We start from the raw sequence: 19413 nt of genomic DNA, 5'->3' as shown, positions 1-19413 counted from the left end.
CCATGTTAACCTACCCCAAAACAAACTTTTTATTTATTTATTTATTTATTTATTTATTTATTTATTTATTGAGATGGAGTCTCACTCTGTCACCCAGGCTAGAGTGCAGTGGTATGATCTCAGCTCACTGCAACCTCCGCTTCCCAGGTTCAAGCCATTCTCCTGCCTCAGCCTCCCAAGTAGCTGGGATCACAGGCATGTGCCTCCACGGCCGGCTAATTTTTGTATTTGTAATAGAGATGGGATTTTGCCGTATTGGCCAGGCTGGTCCCAGAATCCTGTCCTTAGGCGATCTGCCTGCCTCCGCCTCCCATAGTGCTGGGATCACAGGCGTGAGCTACTGCGCCTGGCCCCAAAACAAACTTCTGATCCCCCAAAGTCCTTATCCATGTTCCATTCCAGTCTGCACTCCCTCCAGTTCTCAAAAAATGGGACACCTTTTCTTAAACTCAGGTGCTCTGGCCAAACACATAGTCACCCAGGGCTTTTCTCTTTTCTCTTACACGCCATCTCTTATCTGTTAACAAGTCTAGTTGGCTCTGTCTTCGGTAAATGTTCTGAGTCCAAACACTTCTCACGCCTCTTCCACATCTATCCCTAGTCCTTTGCCTCATTATCTGTCATCTGGAGACTCTGCTGAGCCTCCTAATTGATTTATCTGCTTCCGTGCTCACCCTGTGGCTAGTGGTCCAGCTGTCCATCTCCATCTCAGAGCCACCACCACCAGCTCTCCCTTAGAGAGAGTGCAAGTGTAGCAGCCTCCCCCTGCAGCAGCCAGCTTGACCTTAGAATAATGTAGATCAGGCCATGTCACTTCCTTTCTTTTCTTTCTTTTTTTTTTTTTTTTTTTTTTTTTTGTTGTTGTTGAGATGGAGTCTTGCTCTGTCACCCAGACTTGGAATGCAGTGACGCAATCTCAGCTCACTGCAACCTCCGTCTTCCAGGTTCAAGCAATTCTCCTACCTCAGCCTCCCAGGTAGCTGGGATTACAGGTGTGTGCCACTACGCCCCGTTAATTTTTTTTGTATTTTTAGTAGAGACGGCATTTCACCATGTTAGCCAGGCTGGTCTTGAACTCCTGACCTCAAATGATCCACCCATCTCGACTTCCCAAAGTGCTGGGATTACAGGCGTGAGCCACTGCGTCCGGCTGTCACTTCCTTTCTTAAATCTTCCAACATACTTACTGTGGCTGGCAAGGCTGTCCATGGTCAAGCCCCTGCTTGCCCTCCGGCCCTGTCCCCTTTACCTTGGTCTAGTGGCACTGGCATCTAGCTGTTCCTCAAACAGGGCAAGCCCCTTCACACTCAGAGCATCTGCACTTGCTCTGCCTGCTGCGTGGAGGGTATTCCCCAGACCCTTGTAAGTTCACTCCCACATTTTATGCAAGTGTCTACTCAAATGTCATCCCAGACTGCCCTTGTCTAAAATAGCTACCTTCACCCACACCCATCCCTCCTTATTCCTTTACCCTGTTTGTCTTACTTCTGGATCCACTCAGTTTCACGGGCACAGGGGACTTGGTTTTATTCACATGGCTTTCCTCCTGCCTGGAGCAACCCTGTGCACATGTGGGCATGCAGTGAACATGGGATGATCCCCCTAGCACTCTATCTAAAACTCTCATTGATGGAGATTCTCTGTATTCGGTACTGCAAGTAACAGCTTTATATCCTCAGAAGGGATCGGGCAAGAAAATGAGCCATTCCATGAGAGGAATTAGGATTTCTTGATTGATTGATTTCCTTCCTTCCTTCCTTCCTTCCTTCCTTCCTTCCTTCCTTCCTTCCTTCCTTCCTTCCTTCCTCCCTCCCTCCCTCCCTCCCTCCCTCCCTGCCTCCCTCCCTGCCTCCCTCCCTCCCTTCCTTCCTCCCTCCCTCCCTCCCTTCCTCCCTTCCTCCTTCCCTCCCTCCGTTCCTCCGTCCCTCCCTCCGTTCCTCCGTCCCTCCCTCCTTCCCTTCCTTCCCTTCCCTCCCTTCCCTCCCTTCCTTCCCTTCCTTCCCTTTCTTTCTTCTTTTCTTTTCTCTTTTCTTTTCTTTTCTTTTTTTTTTCTTTCTCTGTGTGTATGTGTGTGTTGCTTTGGTTTTTTTTGTTTTGTTTTGTTTTGTTTAAGAGAGACGGGGTTTCACCATGTTATCCAGGCTGTTCTCAAACTCCTGTCCTCAAGAGATCCCCCTGCCTCGGCCTCTCAAAGTGCTGGGATTGCAGGCATGAGCCACCACACCCGGCCCAGGGATTCAAATTTCAAGGAATGTGAAGACAGGATTGTTTTGAAAAACAGATAAAAGATCACTGAAGCCTAGGTAAATTGCTGCATGTGGAGCCTTCTGGGTGAGAATAACCGAGGAACAGTGAGCAGAGGAGCACTAGAGAAGTAGGGAGGGAAACTTCTGCTGCTTAGACCTGACCCTGTCCCAGTGCCTCATGCTGCTCAGTGTTAGGGGTGAAGACAAGCAGCTGAGCATGACTCTGGGAGGTAGGCATTTAGAAAACTTCGAACACGTTCATTAAGAAGGTATTTTTACTATGGATGAACTTGGAAAAATAAGCCTTGCTAAGTAAAAATAGAATGTGTGTCCCTTAGTGTATGTTTCTGGTTTCCGGTTTGGGTTTTAAGTGGGGTACGAAACACCCACTTGTACAGGACTAAGGCGTTTTGCCATTACGCCACAGGGTCCATAGAAATATCCATACCACTTAGAGTTCTAATTCAGTTAAAACTGGGAATCCTGATTCCGACTGGGAAGCGGCTCATGTTCAAACCCACTACTATGCTATGAGTTTATGGGAAACAGAATCTGTCAGAGGCATATTTGCTGGAAGCACCCTCTTTCTTTGCCCTTTTCAAGTCTTTTTGTTCCTTTGTTTGCATCTGTGGAATCTGAGTTTTATTTAAAATTCCAGATGGTTGACTGTTCTCAGTTGAGTGTTTATTCTTTGTTTTTTTCTACTTTTTTTTTTTGAAAGGGCTGTTCTCACATCAGTGCCATATTTTGCTCTTTTAACTGTTAATGGTTTAATTTTTATATAAATAGCAAAAATGAGCAGCTGTCGTACCTAATTGCAGTGTGAATACTAAACATTCTCATAGCATTTGTGTGAGTTTGTCTGTTCTGTCTGTGATTTCTTGCAGTTCAGTAAAATTGTCTCAAAAGCTTTGCCATCGTTGTTTTTCTTAAAGTTAATGCTTGCTTATTTTAGATTCTCTGTGATTTTTTTTTTTTTTTTAAATCTCAGCCACCTCTGTTCACTGGGAAATTAAAAAAAAAAAAAAAAATTTGAAGGGTGATTTGAACTGTATAGACTTTTATTTCAACTAAAAAGTTGAAATAAAATAATTAAGTATAGCTGTCACCCCAGATACTATTAGGGTTTGTTTTTGTTTGTTTGTTTAGCTTATTATTATGTTTTAAGATAAACTAAAAGCATCTCATTACAGCAGAAAGTAAGAAGCATTTCTCTGCGTCTCTAGAGATGGCATTTCCTGTCTCTTTTCTGATAGGAGAGAAAGGAGCTGTGATGACTTCATTCTATGGCTCCAAAAGAAGCACTTTTTATCTTTGTCCAGAGAACAATTCCTCCTTCTTTAGCGCTTGCAGGCACACTTTTTAGACACACACTTGCTCACTGTCCAGAGAAGAAATGTTCTGCCATTGTTGGTAAACAACAAATACATCTGGCAAAGCTGGTTTATTTGTTTAACTTTGTAACTGTTAAAATAGCTCTTCCGGTGAAAGCAGGGAAGATAGAGCTAGAAACAAACCCCAGCTATTCAGGTCATGGTAGGCACAGAGCACAAAGGAGGGCTTTTGTTCCCTCCCTTAATTTCCTAAAGGATCCCCCAGCACAGACAGTTTTTTGTATGTTATGGCCCGATAAATGATAGAGGGACAGGTACTGTGAAAAAGACTGGGGCTGGACGTGGTGGCTCATGCCTGTAATCCCAGCACTTTGGGAGGCTGAGGCAGATGTATCACTTGAGGTCAGGGGTTTGAGGACAGCCTGGCCAACATGGTGAAACCCTGTCTCTACTGAAAATACAAAAATTAGTCAGGCGTAGTGACGTGCGCTTGTAGTCCCAGCTACTCAGGAGGCTGAGACAGGAGAATTACTTGAACCCAGGAGGCAGAAGTTGCAGTGAGCCAAGATTGTGCCACTGCACTCCAGCATGGGCGACAGAGACTGTGTTTTAAAGAAAAAAAAAAAAAAAAGGTTGGAAGGAAGGAAGATGGGCATCACCCACAATCTCCTAAGCCCCTTGAAATGGTACGATGGTAATTGCAGTTTTCAGGTAGTGGTTTAATAATGCGGGGAGAGGTGTGACTGAGGAGTCTTCATGAGAGATAACTTACCAGTAAATTCAAGGTGCGCACCGTGCCTTAAACACAAATGCATTATTTATTATACATTTGAACTAAGGAGTGGCAAGAGAATTACTCTATGGATTTTTTCGATCAAAATCATCCCTCGTGTTTTTAAAATATGACTTTTTTTTTTTTTTTTAAGACTCTTGTCTTAAGAGAAGATTTCTTTTATATGAAAGTCGAGGTGACATGTCCCAGGCAATGCCTGTCATTGTCTGCTGGGCTTCTGTGCATTTCCTCTCTCCACCCACAGCATTTCCCCAAGCTGGAGGGAGCTTTCACTTTGTTAAAACATTCACTTTCAGAATTGCTGGAGAGATAGACCGTCAACCTCGAGTACAACTCTGAATTGGTGCTGGGGTTTTCTCTTTCTTTTTGTGCCTGTCTTTGAATCTCAAAGTAAAACCTTTGGGGGCGGCTGCATCTCTTCAGCAAACTGCATAACTCGGTGCTCCGGCTAGGGAAATGGGGATCCTCCTCTTGGCAGAGAAGTCACCCGATAAAGACTTTCAGGACCAGAGGTGCCTTCCAGAAAGGGCACAGTTGAGCCCAGGTGGTTTGAAATGGACACTCTGGTCTCCTGGGGAGTCCTCCCTGAAAGTGTGGCTTTCAGAAAACTTACTTGCATTTCCTACACGTTCTCCACCAAGGTCCAGAGTTTCCTTATGCCTGCCCTCAGCTCTACTTCTTAATTCTCCCACAGCCTGGATCCCTTCTTTTCTGTTCTATCCTTGTGTCCATTACAAGAGTTGAAAAACGAAGCCCCGAAGGGCTCCCCGTAGGTTTGCAGAGACCAAAAAAATGCTGGATAGATAAAACTGACTGCAAAGAGGCGCTTAAAACAGTGAAACTCGACCTCAAAAGAGAGACAAGAAAACATTCCCTTATAAAGGAGCACTGTTCTAAATCTGATGTTGTCTCTGCCTTCCCAGCCTTTCCAGTTGTTGGCTCTCTTTTCTGACTCGGCTAAGTCCTAGGTTCTGACGAGGTGCGGGAAAAGCTCTGAGGTTGTACCTAGCGGACCTCTTTGTTTTTATCCTTCCTTCACCTGACCTTCTCCATAGTGCACCCCTAACACCAGTGCTTACCTTGTGAGCCAGAAAACAGACAGCACATTCAAACTCAGTAATTGAAGGAAGGTCGGTGATTAAAAGGAGCGTTTACAACATGGCGAATAGAGTCTAGGAAAAGCAGTAAGGATGGTGCAGTGCCCTGGAGCTAGTCACATGGGGAGCTGATGTCTCCCCCAGGCCTCACAGGGCTGGAGGAGCCTTCCAGGAATTTCACAGATTAGGAACTCCAGAGATTAGCTGCATGTGGGGCACTGCCTGACTGGAGCTGTGCCCTTTGGTCCAAGGACCCAGCCAACCTGTATCATCTCAGTGAGGAGAAGCCGCAGGTACAGTTTCCTGCCCTCTGATCACCCAGAACCTCCTTGTGGCAAATCTCATCAGAACCAGAGGGCAAGGGTTCATGAGATCCCTGCATGTCAGTCTCTGGGGACCCAGACAAGGTGGAGAATGCACCTGGGAAATTTGCAGGACATTGACCAAGTCAAGGGCGGTGCAGTGGAAGGATACTAAAAGATTTAGGGGCTGGGCACAGTGGCTTACACCTGTAATCCCAGCACTTTAGGAGGCCGAGGCAGGTGGATTACTTGAGGCCAGGGGTTCAAGACCAGCCTGGCCAACATGGTGAAACCCTGTCTCTACTACAAATACAAAAAATTATCTGGGCATGGTGTGTCGCACCTGTAATCCCAGCTACCAGGGAGGCTAAGGCAGGAGAATCACTTGAACCTGGGAGGCAGAGGTCACAGGGAGGCAGACGTCACAGTGAACTGAGATCACGCCACTGCCCTCCAGCCTGGGCAACACAGCAAGTGTCCGTCTCAAAAAATAAAAAATATAAAGGATTTAGGGAACTGGTGATTTTAGGTCACTGAACAAAAAAAACAACACTGTTCTCTTAACATTTCTGCATATTTCAGCACTTCCTTCCTTGGGATCTTTGTATTCTTTGGTCTCTTGGCTTTAACTACCCTCTTTATACTGAAGACTCCCAATCTGGTCTTTAGTACAGACCACTCCCTGAGCTCAGATCCACAAGTCCAAGTACATATTAGTCTCTCTGCTTGGTTTTTTGTTTGTTTGTTTGTTTTTCGGGGTTTTTTTGAGATGGAGTCTGTGTCTGTCACCCAGGCTGGAGTACAATGGTGCCATCTCAGCTCACTGCAACCTCTGCCTCCTGGTTCAAGTGATTCTCCTGCCTCAGCCTCTCGAGTAGCTGGGATTACAGGCATGCGCCACCATGCCTGGCTAATTTTTGTATTTTTAGTAGAGACGGGGTTTCACCATGTTGCCCAGGCTGGTCTCGAACTCCTGACCTTTGGTGGTTCGCTCACCTCGGCCTCCCAAAGTGATGGGATTGCAGGCATGAGCCACCGCGCCCGGCTAATCTCTCTTCTTGGGAGTCTCATAGAAATATCAGCCTTAATACATGTGAAACTACATGTATGATCTTCCCTCCTCAGACCCACTTCTCTCTGTCTTCCCTCGCCTAAAGCTCAGACTGACAACCTCAGAGTCACCCTGGGCAGCTCATTATTGCACATCTGATCTTATCTCCCAGAAAATCCTGGAGGTTTGGGTGATCAAAAGGCACCCAGAACCTGACCCTTCTCACTGCCTGCTCGCTACATACGACCTGTCCAAGTTGCAGTAATCTCCAGGATGTTACAACAGCCTCCCACCATCTGAAATTTTCCCTTCACAACATCTTAGAGTTACTCATCGACTCTGGTTCATTCAGACAAAAAAGCCTACAAGACCCTATGCAACTCCCTCTTTCTTCTCTGACCTCATATGATATTCTCCCCGAGGCTCCTCCAGATCTAGCCCCCAGGTTAACAGCACACCAGAGCCTGCCTCAGGGCCTTTGCAGATGACAAGGAGGGAAATTTATCTTTAGTTTTAAAATAATCTAATAATGAAAACAGCCAGGCACACAAAACACACAAAACTCTTACTCAAGTGTTTGTAGCAGCATTTTTCTTTTTCTTTTGTTTGTTTGTTTGTTTGTTTTTTGCAAGACAGAGTCTTGCTCTGTCACCCAGGCTGGAGTGCAGTGGTGCGATCTCAGCTCACTGCAACCTCCACCCCCTAGGTTTTAAGCAATTCTCCTGCCTCAGCCTCCAGAGTAGCTGAGATTACAGGTGCGCATCACCACGCCTGGCTAGTTTTTGTGTTTTTAGTAGAGACGGGGTCTCACCATATTGGCCAGGCTAGTCTCGATCTCCTAACCTCGTGATCCACCCACCTCTGCCTCCCAAAGTGCTGGCCCGGCCGCATTTTTCATAATAGCCCAAACCTGGAAGCAACCCAGAAGTCTGTCAGCTGTTGAATGGATAAACAAAATGTGGGATAGCCACATAATAGAATAATCATTTGGCAATAGACAGGAATGAAGTACTGATACATGTGACAATGTGGACCTTGAAATCATGCGAAGTGGACATTAGGAGATAATGAACACATCCCAGTTACCAAAGGCCTCAGACCGTATTTCCATTCATAGGAAACATCTAGAATAAACATCCACAGACAGAAACAGGCTGCCTAGGACTGAGGAAGATGGAGGGTGACGGCTAGAGGGTACAGGTTTCTTTTAGGGGTGATGAAAATATTCTAAAATTGGTTGTGTTGATGGTTGTACAGTTTTGTGACTGCTAAAAACCATTGAATTGCGCAGTTTAAATGAGTAAATCAGATAATATCTGAATCATATCTCAAAGCAGTTAAAAAAGATGATCAAAGTGATTGCTGTCTTAATAAAACATTCCTGTCGTTTTTCCAAGTGGCATATATGTCTTCAAATTTTATTTTATTTTATTTTATTTATTATTTATTTTTTGAGATGGAGTCTTGCTCTGTAGCCCAGAGCTGGAGTGCAGTAGCACGATCTTGGCTCACTGCAACCTCTGCCCCCCGGGTTCAAGCAATTCTCCTGCCTCAGCCTCCCAAGTAGCTGGGATTACAGGTGCGTACCACTGGCTAATTTTTGTATTTTTAGTAGAGATGGGATTTCACCGTGTTGGCCTGGCTGGTCTCGAACTCCCAACCTCATGATCTGCCAAAGTGCTGGGATTACAGGCGTGTGCCACCGTCCAGCCTATTTTATTTTTTTTGAGATGGGGTCTCATTCTGTCACTCAGGCTGGAGTGCGGTGGCACGATCACAGCTCACTGCAGCCTCAGCCTCCCAGGCTTAGGTGAGCCTCCAACCTCAGCCTCCCAAGTAACTGACTACAGGCGTGGGCACTACCATGCCTGGCCAGTCTTCAAATTTTATACAGTTGTACCTAGAGCTGTAAAGGGAACTCCGTGACTGCTTTTTTTTCCCCCAAGTGAAACTTGTTTCATCTGTGATGACTATTCTTGTTTTCATTTCCGCATTAAACTTTTTATTCCCTTTTTCTTTTTCTTTTTTTTTTTTTTTTTTTTTTTTTTTGAGGCAGGGTTTCACTGTGTCATCCAGCCTGGAGTGCAGTGGTGCAATCACAGCTCGATGTGGCAGTTTCAACCTCCCTGGACTTAGGTGATCCTCCCACCTCAGCCTCCAGAGTAGCTGGGACTATCGGTGTGTGCCACCACATCCAGCTAATTTTTCTATTTTTTGTAGAGAGGGGGTCTCACTGTGTTGCCCAGGCTGTCTCGAACTCCTTCGCTCAAGTGATTCTCCTGCCTCAGCCTCCCAGAGTTCTGGGATTACAGATGTGAGCCACCGCACCCGGCTACCCCTTTAAACTCTTAAATTTATTTGGAGCATACATACTAGAGGTTCAATATTTAGATGCTGTTGAAGTGGATGAAAATATTTCCTCCTGTGTTCGTAAGAGAAGCAGAGGGTACTAATCGCCAGTGTGTTTCCCCTTTGCAGAACTTTCACGATGGCCGGAAAGCACAGCAGCACATCGAGACTTGCTGGAAGCAGCTTGAATCCGTAAGTGAACAATGCACAGCAAAATAAATGGCTTTATAGATTTTTTTTCTTTCTTTCTTTGAGACAGAACCTCCCTCTGTTGCCCAGGCTGGAGTGCAATGGCGCGATCTCGGCTCACTGCAACCTCCACTTCCCGGGTTCAAGTGATTCTCCTGCCTCAGCCTCCCGAGTAGCTGAGATTACAGGCACATGCCACCACGCCCAGCTAATTTTTGTATTTTTGGTAGAGATGGGGTTTTGCCATGTTGGCCAGGGTGGTCTTGAACTCCTGCCCTGAAGTGATTCACCCACCTCGGCCTCTCAAAGTTCTAGGAGTACAGGCGTGAGCCACTGTGCCCAGCCTAAGAAATGTCTTTATAGATTTTCCAATTTCAATTTAATTTAAGCTTGAATCAATCAGTAAGTAAAAAACATGCACACACAGACACTAACGAAACACCTTTATAGATTTTTCTCATTTGTTTCTAGAACCATTATCTAAAGTTGAGCCAAAAGAGCTCAAGTTGAGTATTTTTCTAAAAGTCACGTGGAAATAATAAAGATTAGACAATTTTGATGGAAACAAATGCAGATTTTAAAATAACTTCTGGAAATTATACATATAAAAAAATTAATTCAGAGAAGTTCTTGGGCCAGACACGTTGACTCACGCCTATAATCCCAGCAATTTGGGAGGCGGAGGCGGGAGGATCGCTTGAGCTCAGAAGTTCAAGACCAGCATGGGCGACATGACAAAACCTAGTCTCTACAAAAAATGCAAAAGTTAGCCAGGCGTGGTGGTGCATGCCTGTAGTCACAGCAGCTAGTGAGGCTGAGGTGGGAGGATCACCTGAGCCGGGAAGGTCAAGGCTGTGGTGAGCCGAGATGGTGCCACTGCACTGCAGCCTGGGTGACAAAGTGAGACCCTGACTCAAGAAAAGAAGAAGAAGAAGAAAAAGAACAATGCTCTTTGGGAGCTGTAGATAAAATTACGTCTTCTCGTAGAACTCTTGTGGTTTCATAATTATTTTCCTCTGATTTTAGAGTAAAAGGCGATTTGAACGCGATTGCAAAGAGGCGGACAGGGCGCAGCAGTACTTTGAGAAAATGGATGCTGACATCAATGTCACAAAAGCGGATGTTGAAAAGGTGAGATGAAAGCTCAAGTGTGGGCTGGGCACAGTGTCTCTCGCCTGTAATCCCAGCACTTTGGGAGGCTGAGGTGAGCAGATCATCTGAGGCCAGGAGTTCGAGACCAGCCTGGCCAAGATGGTGAAACCCCATCTCTACTAAAAACACAAAAATTAGCCAAGTGCGGTGGCAGGCACCTATAATCGCAGCTACTAGGGAGGCTGAGGCAGGAGAATCGCTTGAGCCTGGGAGACGTTGGCTGCAGTGAGCCAAGATCACGCCACTGCACTCCAGTGGCAAGAGCGAAACTGTCTCCAAAAGTAACAAGAGCGAAACTGTCTCCAAAAAAAAAAAGAAAAAGGAAAGTTCAAGCGTGTCTTTCATTTCCCCTGTGAGTGTTCATCACCAACTGCCCATCCCCAGGTTCCCATTTCTGATGTAGCCACAGAAGGCACTACACGGGGAATCATTTTCGTTTTGTGTCAACCTTTGTGGGGACCAGAAGCTCAAGTGTGGGGAATCTTCGGTGTTAGGATTTGAGGCGTTTATCTGTTGAGTCACCAGGGCGATAAAGTGGAGACTTAGACCATGAGCAGTCTGGGAACAATGTTCCAGAAGGTTGTGGCTGTTAATGGCTTTTCAAAGAGAAAGTCAATTTCTTGAGAGCCGGAGGAGACAGGACAGGGCCATCTGGAAGAGCTTGGCTGCTTATAATGGTTTCTTTAGAGCGAGAGTCTCACTGCTTGCCTGACTTCTAATTGATTCCTCCTGGTTCATAACAGTGAGGTTGTCGTTGAAGGCTTGCATATTTCAGTCCTCCCAAAAGCTTTTCTCTAAATGGACTTGTATTGCCAATTAGAAATATTATAAAACGTATACTGTTTCTCACTGTGCCTCAATATGTGTTTTTTCCCTAGAAGCTGAATTTTATTTTTATAAAAGTCATCAATACAGTGTAAACAAAATTAGGCTTTTACATAACAGGGATTCATTCGTGATGCCCATGGCTGTTTGGGCATTCACAGCCTCATGCTGTATGTGGGTGAAAGCACTAAGTTTTCATAGATTTGTTGTTGAGCTTTTGACAGATCAGTTAAAGATGAGTTTAGTTGGGAAATGGTGTGAATTATTATTTGCCCAATTCTGCCAAATTCCTTGCTTAAAGACTAGGTATACATTAGTGTTAGTATGTCTTTCTCTAAAATTATTGAATATATTAAAATACATATTCTTGCCAGGTGCTGTGGCACACACCCCTAGACTCAGCTACTCAGGAGGCTGAAGCAAGAGGATTGCTTGAGCCCAAGAGTTCAAGTCCAGACTGGGAAACGTAACGAGACCCATCTCAGGGGCAGGGAAGTGTTCTCAATATCTGTATTTGATCTCAAAGTGGAGATACTTACTTTACCAAAAGACATTAATTTGCTGCTAAAGTTAAATATTTAAAATGTTATTCAATTAAAATCAGTTAGATTAGCCCAAAGTTTAAAAAGGTATTTTTTGTTGAGTAAGGCAAATCAGTGTATCTTTCATATATATATATATATATATGTACGTGTGTGTGTGTGTGTGTGCTAAAAGAAGTATATACGTATATATTTAAGAGATAGTGAGATACGGTCTCTATTTTTATTTTATTTTTTATGTTTATTTATTTTTATTTTTAATTTTATTATTTTTTTGAGATGGAGTCTTGCTCTGTCGCCCAGGCTGGAGTACAGTGGTGTGATCTTAGCTCACAACAACCTCTACCTTCAGGACTCAAGTGATCCTCCTGCTTCAGCCTCCTGAGTAGCTGGGACTACAGGAGCCCACCACACCCTGCTAATGACCCTGTCTCTAAATTAGTAATTTTTTTTTTTTTTTTGTGGGGTGTGTTGGCTCATGCCTGTAATCCCAGCACTTTGGGAGGCCAAGGTGAGCAGATTGTTTGAGTCCAGGAGTTCAAGTCCAGCCTGGGCAACATGGTGAGACCCTGCCTCTACAAAAAATACAGAAAAATTAGTGGGGCATGGTGGCCCATGTCTGTGGTCCCCAGCTACTCCAGAGGCCAAGGTGGGAGGATCGCTTGGTCCTGGGAGGCAGAGTTTGCAGTGAACCACAGTCCTGCTGCTGCACTCCAGCCTGGATGGCAGAGCCAGACCCTGTCTCAAAAAAAAGCACTCGGCCTCTAAACTGTCATTTCGTTTGTGTTCTGTTTTTTTCTGTAGAGATGGTCATAGCAGCAGCAAGTAATGATACTTGCATTTCTTTTCCAATCTTCATGCCTTTTGTTTATTTTTTCTTATCTTAACTCTGCTGGTTATGCCCTCTGTTCTGCTGAGTCATCATTGTGGACTTCCTCAGCTTGTTTCTGATTGCAAAGAGAGGGCTTCAAAAGGTTCTTCATTAAGAATGATTCTTTTTTTTTTTTTTTTTTTTTTTGAGATGAAGTTTTACTCTTGTTGCCCAGGCTAGAGTGCAATAGCACAATCTCAGCTCACTGCAACTTCCACCTCCTGGGTTCAAGCGATTCTCCTGCTTCAGCCTCCCAAGTTGCTGGGATTACAGGCGTCACCACACCCAGCTAATTTTTTGTATTGTTGGTAGAGATGGGGTCTCACCATGTTGTCCAGGCTGGTCTCAAACTCCTGACCTCAGGTGATCCACCTGCCTCGGCCTCCCGAAGTGCTGGGATTACAGGCGTGAGCCACTGCGCCTAGCCAAGAATGATTTTAATATACTCTTTATTGGTTAAACAATTTTCCTTTTCCTGTGTTGCCAAGAGCTTTTTTTAAAGCTTGACTTATTATTGAATATCATTAAATATTTGTTCTGCTTCCTTTAATTCATTAACGTAGTCAATTACATTAATCAATTTTTTTTACATTGAGCCAAATTAGTGTTCCTGGGACAAATTCAACTAGATTATGATGTATTATGTTTTTATGTGTAGCTGAATTTGTTAATATTTTATTTAAGATTTTTCATTGAAATGGTCTGTATTCGTTGAAATTGGTCTGTAATTTTCCTTTCTTGTCTGTTCTACTTTGCATTACTTATGAGTTTTGGAGTGTTTGCTCTTTTTTCTGAAATAATAGACATAAAATTAAATTTGCTATCCCTTAAATGTTTGATGATACTTTGCGTAAATCAGTTAAAATTCCATATTTTATTGTCTACTTCTGGGTTAATCCTAGTGGGTTATCTTTTTGTAGTAATATATCCGTTTCATCATAAATTTTCAAATTTATTGGCAAAAAGTTGCCCATAATATGTTCTCACCTTAATTTTTGCTGCATATGTTATATCTCCCCTATTTACTCCTAATACTTTTTAAAATATTTTTTCTTTTTTTCTGGACATGTTTTTTAAGAAATTATTTATGCTTATTTTATTATATTATTATTTTTTGTATGTAGAGATGGAATCTCACTATGTTGCCCAGGCTGGCCTAAGCCTCAGCCTCCTAAAGTATTAGGATTGTGGGCATGAACCACTGTGCCCAGCCTTAAAATCATTGTTACTAGTATCAGATTTCATCTTTGTTGCGCCTCCCTTTTCTATTTTTATTTTCTATTTTATTTAACTTCTTCCCCCACCACCCCCATTCCCCTCCTTCTCCTTCTATCATTACCTTTGGATTTATTCCATTACCCTTTTAAAAAGTTCTTTCTTTAGATGCTTACTTCAGTCTTTCTTCTTTTCCAGTATAAACATTAAGATTATAGACTTCCCACTTAAGTACTGTTTTCTCTGTTTCTCACATATTTTGGTATGTGGTATTATTAATGATGTCCATTTCCAGATATTTGTCCTTTCTTTTACAGTTTAATCTCTCACCTATGATTAATTTAGAGGCATGGTTTTAAATTTCCAAACACATGGCATATTTCAACTTTTGTTACAGATTTTTATTTATTCATTTATTTATTTTTTTAATTTTTTAATTTTTTTTTTTTTTTCTGAGACATAGTCTCATTCTATCATCCAGGCTGGAGTGCAGTGGCACTATCTCGGTTCCCTGCAACCTCTGCCTCCCCGGTTCAAGCAATTCTCCTGCCCCAGCCTCCCTAGTCCTGGGATTACAGATGTGCGCCACCACATCCGGATAAATTTTTGTGTGTATTTTTAGGGGAGACAGGGTCTTACCATGTTGGCCATGCTGGTCTCAAACTCCTAACCTCAAATGATCCGCCCACTCAGCCTCCCAAAGTGCTGGGATTATAGGCGTGAGCCACCATGCCTGGCAAGATTTCTAACTAAATTGCATTATAGTCCTGGGAAATCTGTATGAGTTTGAGTCTTCTCTATTTGTTGAGATTGGTTTTACAGCCTAGTACACAGTCAGTTTTTATAAATATTCTTTAAATGATTGAAAATAATGTGTATTCTCTAGTTTTTTTGTTTGTTTTTTGTTTGTTCGTTTGTTTTTGTTTTTGTTTTTGAGACAGTCTCGCTCTGTCGCCCAGGCTGGAGTGCAGTGGCGCGATCTCAGCTCACTGCAAACTCTGCCTCCCGGGTTCACACCATTCTCCTTCCTCAGCCTCCCGAGTAGCCGGGACTACAGGCGCCTGCCACCATGCCCGGCTAATTTTTTTGATTTTTAGTAGAGACGGGGTTTCACTGTGTTAGCCAGGATGGTCTTGATCTCCTGACCTTGTGATCTACCCGCCTTGGCCTCCCAAAGTGCTGGGATTACAGGTGTGAGCCACTGTGCCCGGCATTCTCTAGTATTTTTATTAGGCCAAACTTATTGTTTTATCCAAATATTCCTATCATTAAGGATTTTGTTTTTCAACTTGTTCTAACACTTTCTAAGGAAAATATGCAATATCCTTGTGTCTTAATTTCCTTGTCTATAAAATAGGGACACTGAGGAACAGGATAGATACGGATATTAACTGAGTTAATATGTAAAAGATGCACAAAACCATTTATGGGATGTTGCCAGTGATAATGGTGGAGGATTATTGATTTTCTGTCTATTACTGTTTTATTATGGAGTTATTCTATTAAACAAATGAAGTTTAGAATTGTAATATGTTCAGGTGATTTCATTTTTCATCAATGAAAAGTGGCCCTCTTTCCCAGTCAAGCTTAATCCCCTAAAGTCTATTTTACCTGATGTAAACCAGATACCTTTAAGTTAACATTGCCTGGCAGATCTTTCCCATACTTTGACTTTATACTTTTCTTTGTCCTCATATTTAGATGTGTCTTTTGCAAATGGCATATGGCTGGTTTCTGGGGTTTTTTTTGTTTTTTTCTTTTTTTTGAGTCTCACTCTGTCACCCAGGCTGGAGTGCAGTGGCATCTTCTCCACTCACTGCAACCTCCACCTCCTGGGTTCAAGTGATTCCCCTGCCTCAGCCTCCCAAATAGCTGGGATTAAGGTGCCCGCCACCACACCTGCCTAATTTTCATATTTTTAGTAGAGATGGGATTTCACCATATTGGCTAGGCTGGTCTCGATCCCCTGACCTCAGGTGATCCCCCCACCCCAGCCTCCCAAAGTGCTGGGATTACAGGCATGAGCCACCATGCCTGGCCTGTTTTTTGTTTTGTTTTTGGTTTTTGTTTTGAAATAGAGTCTCTCTCTGTTGCCCAGGCTGGAGTGCAGTGGTGCAATCTCAACTCACTGCCACCTCCGCCTCCTGGGTTCAAGCTATTCTTGTGCCTCAGTCTCCTGAGCAGCTGAGATTACAGGTATGAGCCACCACACCCGGCTAATTTTTGAGTTTTTAGCAGAGATGAGGTTTCACCATGTTGGCCAGGCTAGTCTCGAACTCTTGACCTCAGGTAATCCACCCACCTCGGCCTCGCAAAGTGCTGGGATTATAGGTGTGAGCCACCATGCCCAGCCTTAGTCTGTTTCTCATTCTTTTCAAGATATTGTTCAAGTTCACTATTACAAGAAAGCTCACTGTGATTGCTTCCAAACATGAATATGCTGTGTAAAACTGCAGATAGACCAGCAAGACTTCTGGGTTATACTGAGATAATTACTCCATATAAGAAGTCATATAAAGGTGGGCGCAGTGGCTCATGCCTGTAATCCCAGCCCTTTGGGAGGCCAAGGCGGGAGGATCGCTTGAGCCCAGGAGTTGGAGACAAGCCTGGGCAACATGGTGAGACCTCATCTCTACAAAACTTTTTTTAAAAATTAGCCTAGTATGTAATCTGGAGGGTGAAATGTGAGGATCACTTGAGCTTGGGAAGCAGAGGTTGCAGTGAGCCAAGATTGCACCACTGCACTCCAGCCTGGGTGACATAGCAAGATCCTGTCTCAAATAAATAAATAAATAAATAAATAAATAAAATTTATATAAGAAGGTACAAGTCAGCTGGGCATGATGGTTCATGCCTATCATCCAAGCACTTTGGGAGGCTGAGGCAGGAGGAGTGCTGCAGGCTAGGAGTTCAAGACCAGTCTGGACAACAAAGAGAGACCCGGTCTCTACAAAATAATCAAAAAAATTAGACCGGGCATGGTGGCTCATGCATGTAATCCCAGCACTGTGGCAGGCTGAGGCAGGCAGATCACCTGAGGTCAGGGGTTTGAGACCAGCCTGGCCAGCATGGTGAAACCTCATCTCTACAAAAAATACAAAAATTAGCCAGGCGTGGTAGCATGTGCCTGTAATCCCAGCTACTCAAGAATCTCTTGAACCCAGGAGGTGGAGGTTGCAGTGAGCCGACACACCACTGCACTCTAGCCTGGGTGACAGAGAGACACTCCATTTCAAAAAAAAAAAAAAAAATTAAAGATTAGCTGAGCATGGTGGTTTGCACCTGTAATCCCAGCTACTTAGGAGGCTGAGGTGGGAGGATCGCTTGAGCTCTGGATGTTGAGGCTGCAGTGAGCAGTGATCGCACCACTTCTCTCCAGCCTAGGTGACAGAGCAAGACTCTGTCTCAAAAAAGAAAAAAGAAAAAGGTGCAAGTCATAGCAGAGAAACCTGTGAGGTTCAGAGCAGACTGTGTGTAATTATGAATGTGTGTTTTGTGGGTCTTTATCTGTGGTGATGGAGGCCTAGACTGAAAGTGGGTTCTCCCGAAGCGGGCATTACCTGGGTTCATTACCAAGCTACATTGTCAGTTTTCAACTTATGGTTTGGAGTCCACACGTGTTCTGAATTCTGGCTCTTTGTGGTTCAGAAATTTCCAGGATGACTTTTTTCTTTGTTTTTCTCCCTGAGGCCAGATCCAAGGCAGTTTTAACTTTTAAAAAGTACACTTGCTGAATCCAAAGGTGCTTTTAGGACTTTTAACTTGTGCTGCCAGATTAAATTGCTATCCTCAACTATTTGAATATTTCCAAAGATCTAGTATTTTTTCTTACACTGGGAGCATCATTTTGCTATTTTTATGAAAGTGCCACTTATGTCCTCTCCAAGGATATGATGAATTACCCAATTTTGGCATCACAAGTGTTGAAGCTGAGGGAGCAGCAGTGTCTAAACATTGAAATTCTTAAGTTATTTTGCTTTGGATTTGACTTGAAAAACTGTAATTTCCCAAAACACCCAGTACTTTGACTGTTCTATCAGTTTTTTACTTTGTTGCCTATGAAGGCTTATGTCAGTGTCAAGCCAACTGGAGGCAGTTTCAGTTCTTATCATTATTTAATGTCATCTCCCATTATGATTTCTGACAGTCTCTGAATCTAACATAAATGTTTCTTCCCCAGTTCCCGCAAATGATTAAATTATCTAATTGTATTCAAAGCAGCCCATCATCCTTTTTTCTAGCAGCCAGCCACACAGCACTGGGAACGGTAAGCCTGTGCTTACAAAGGCCTTGTTTGTACCAGTGAACTTTGTCTTGTGCTTGATACAGTTGATATGAACTATAAGCATATGTGCATTTTTTAAACTACCTAGGATCCTGGGTATAAGCCTGATTTTCTTTTCTTTTTGAAAGTTAATGCCCAGATATGGATTGAAACCACATTTTCATTAGCACTGTATTCACTGTTGTTGTTGTTTTTAACTTTTTGTAGTGATCAACGTTTTGCTGTGTTGCCCAGGCAGGTCTCAGACCCTTGGACTCAAGCTATCCTCGCACCTCTGCTTCCCTAAGTCTGGGACTGCAGGTGTGAGCCAATGTGCCTGGTCAGCACCGTGTTCAAATCACCTCCATTAGTCCACATCCACTCTCAGACTTCGGTACGCTTTTGCATTGTGTTAGATGCCAACGTGTGGCCAGATGTTTAGTAGTTCCCTTATGAGAGGGTATGTGTCATCCTTAAAACACCCAGTTTACAAGTAAATTTATATTATAAAGTAGATATAAGAAAAAACTAGCAGTTTTTATCTCTGGGCAAGAGCGCAGATTTGGATGCCATGAGGATGCCATGTTCCTCAGAGAAAAAATGAAGAGAGGAAATCAGCTTAATTGAACGATGTTTGTTGGCAGGGAAAACTCAAGGAACCATGCAGTCTCTTTTTCTTCTTTGACATTTTGCAGCCATCATAGAGTTTTGAACTTGAAGGCTTTGAACGAGCTCAAGTGATTTGGAATGAGTTAATCTGGGTTTGTGAAAGAAGCAGTGTATGTTGGGATAGGTCATCCTGCAGCTCATGACCCCTGTGTTTCAGCTGAAGGTGAAACAGACTCCCCTGCCACCCTTTCAACGAGGGGGACGAGACAGCCTTACTCTCTGTTTTGGGATATCGAGAGGGAAACTGCAAAGGAACATGGGAAAATTATACCGTGTGCATCTTACTATTGTAAAAAATAATTAATTAATTACACACCGAGATAAAGTATTCTTTGCCATTCTTCTCAGAGGCAATTACTCTTAACCCCTTGAGGTGTATCCTTCTGAACCCTTTTAAAACAGCTGTTTTGGGCCAGGCACAGTGACTCATGACTGTAATCCCAGCACTTTGAGAGGCTGAAGTGGGCGGATCACCTGAGGTCAGGAGTTCAAGACCAGCCGGCTAAATGGTGAA

The 19413-nt window shown here is 43.6% G+C and overlaps 1 protein-coding gene across 12 annotated transcripts in view; it reads left to right on the top strand.

The window, feature by feature from the left end:
• Positions 1 to 19413, top strand: part of FNBP1 (formin binding protein 1) — a 159712-nt gene that overhangs the window by 79305 nt on the left and 60994 nt on the right. For all 12 annotated transcript variants that reach the window (XR_012094892.1, XM_037994172.2, XM_008005939.3 and 9 more), the window contains exons 5-6: positions 9302 to 9364; positions 10388 to 10492. Coding sequence is in view for 11 of the 12 variants with exons in the window: in XM_037994172.2 (XP_037850100.1) it covers positions 9302 to 9364; positions 10388 to 10492 (168 nt within the window). In the remaining variant the exon portion in view is untranslated. The remainder of the gene's footprint in view (positions 1 to 9301; positions 9365 to 10387; positions 10493 to 19413) is intronic.

This window comes from Chlorocebus sabaeus, chromosome 12, assembly GCF_047675955.1.
Source record: "Chlorocebus sabaeus isolate Y175 chromosome 12, mChlSab1.0.hap1, whole genome shotgun sequence".
Lineage (NCBI taxonomy): Eukaryota > Metazoa > Chordata > Mammalia > Primates > Cercopithecidae > Chlorocebus > Chlorocebus sabaeus.
Note: the sequence above shows the minus strand (reverse complement) of the source record. Positions and strands in the feature narration are given on the sequence as shown.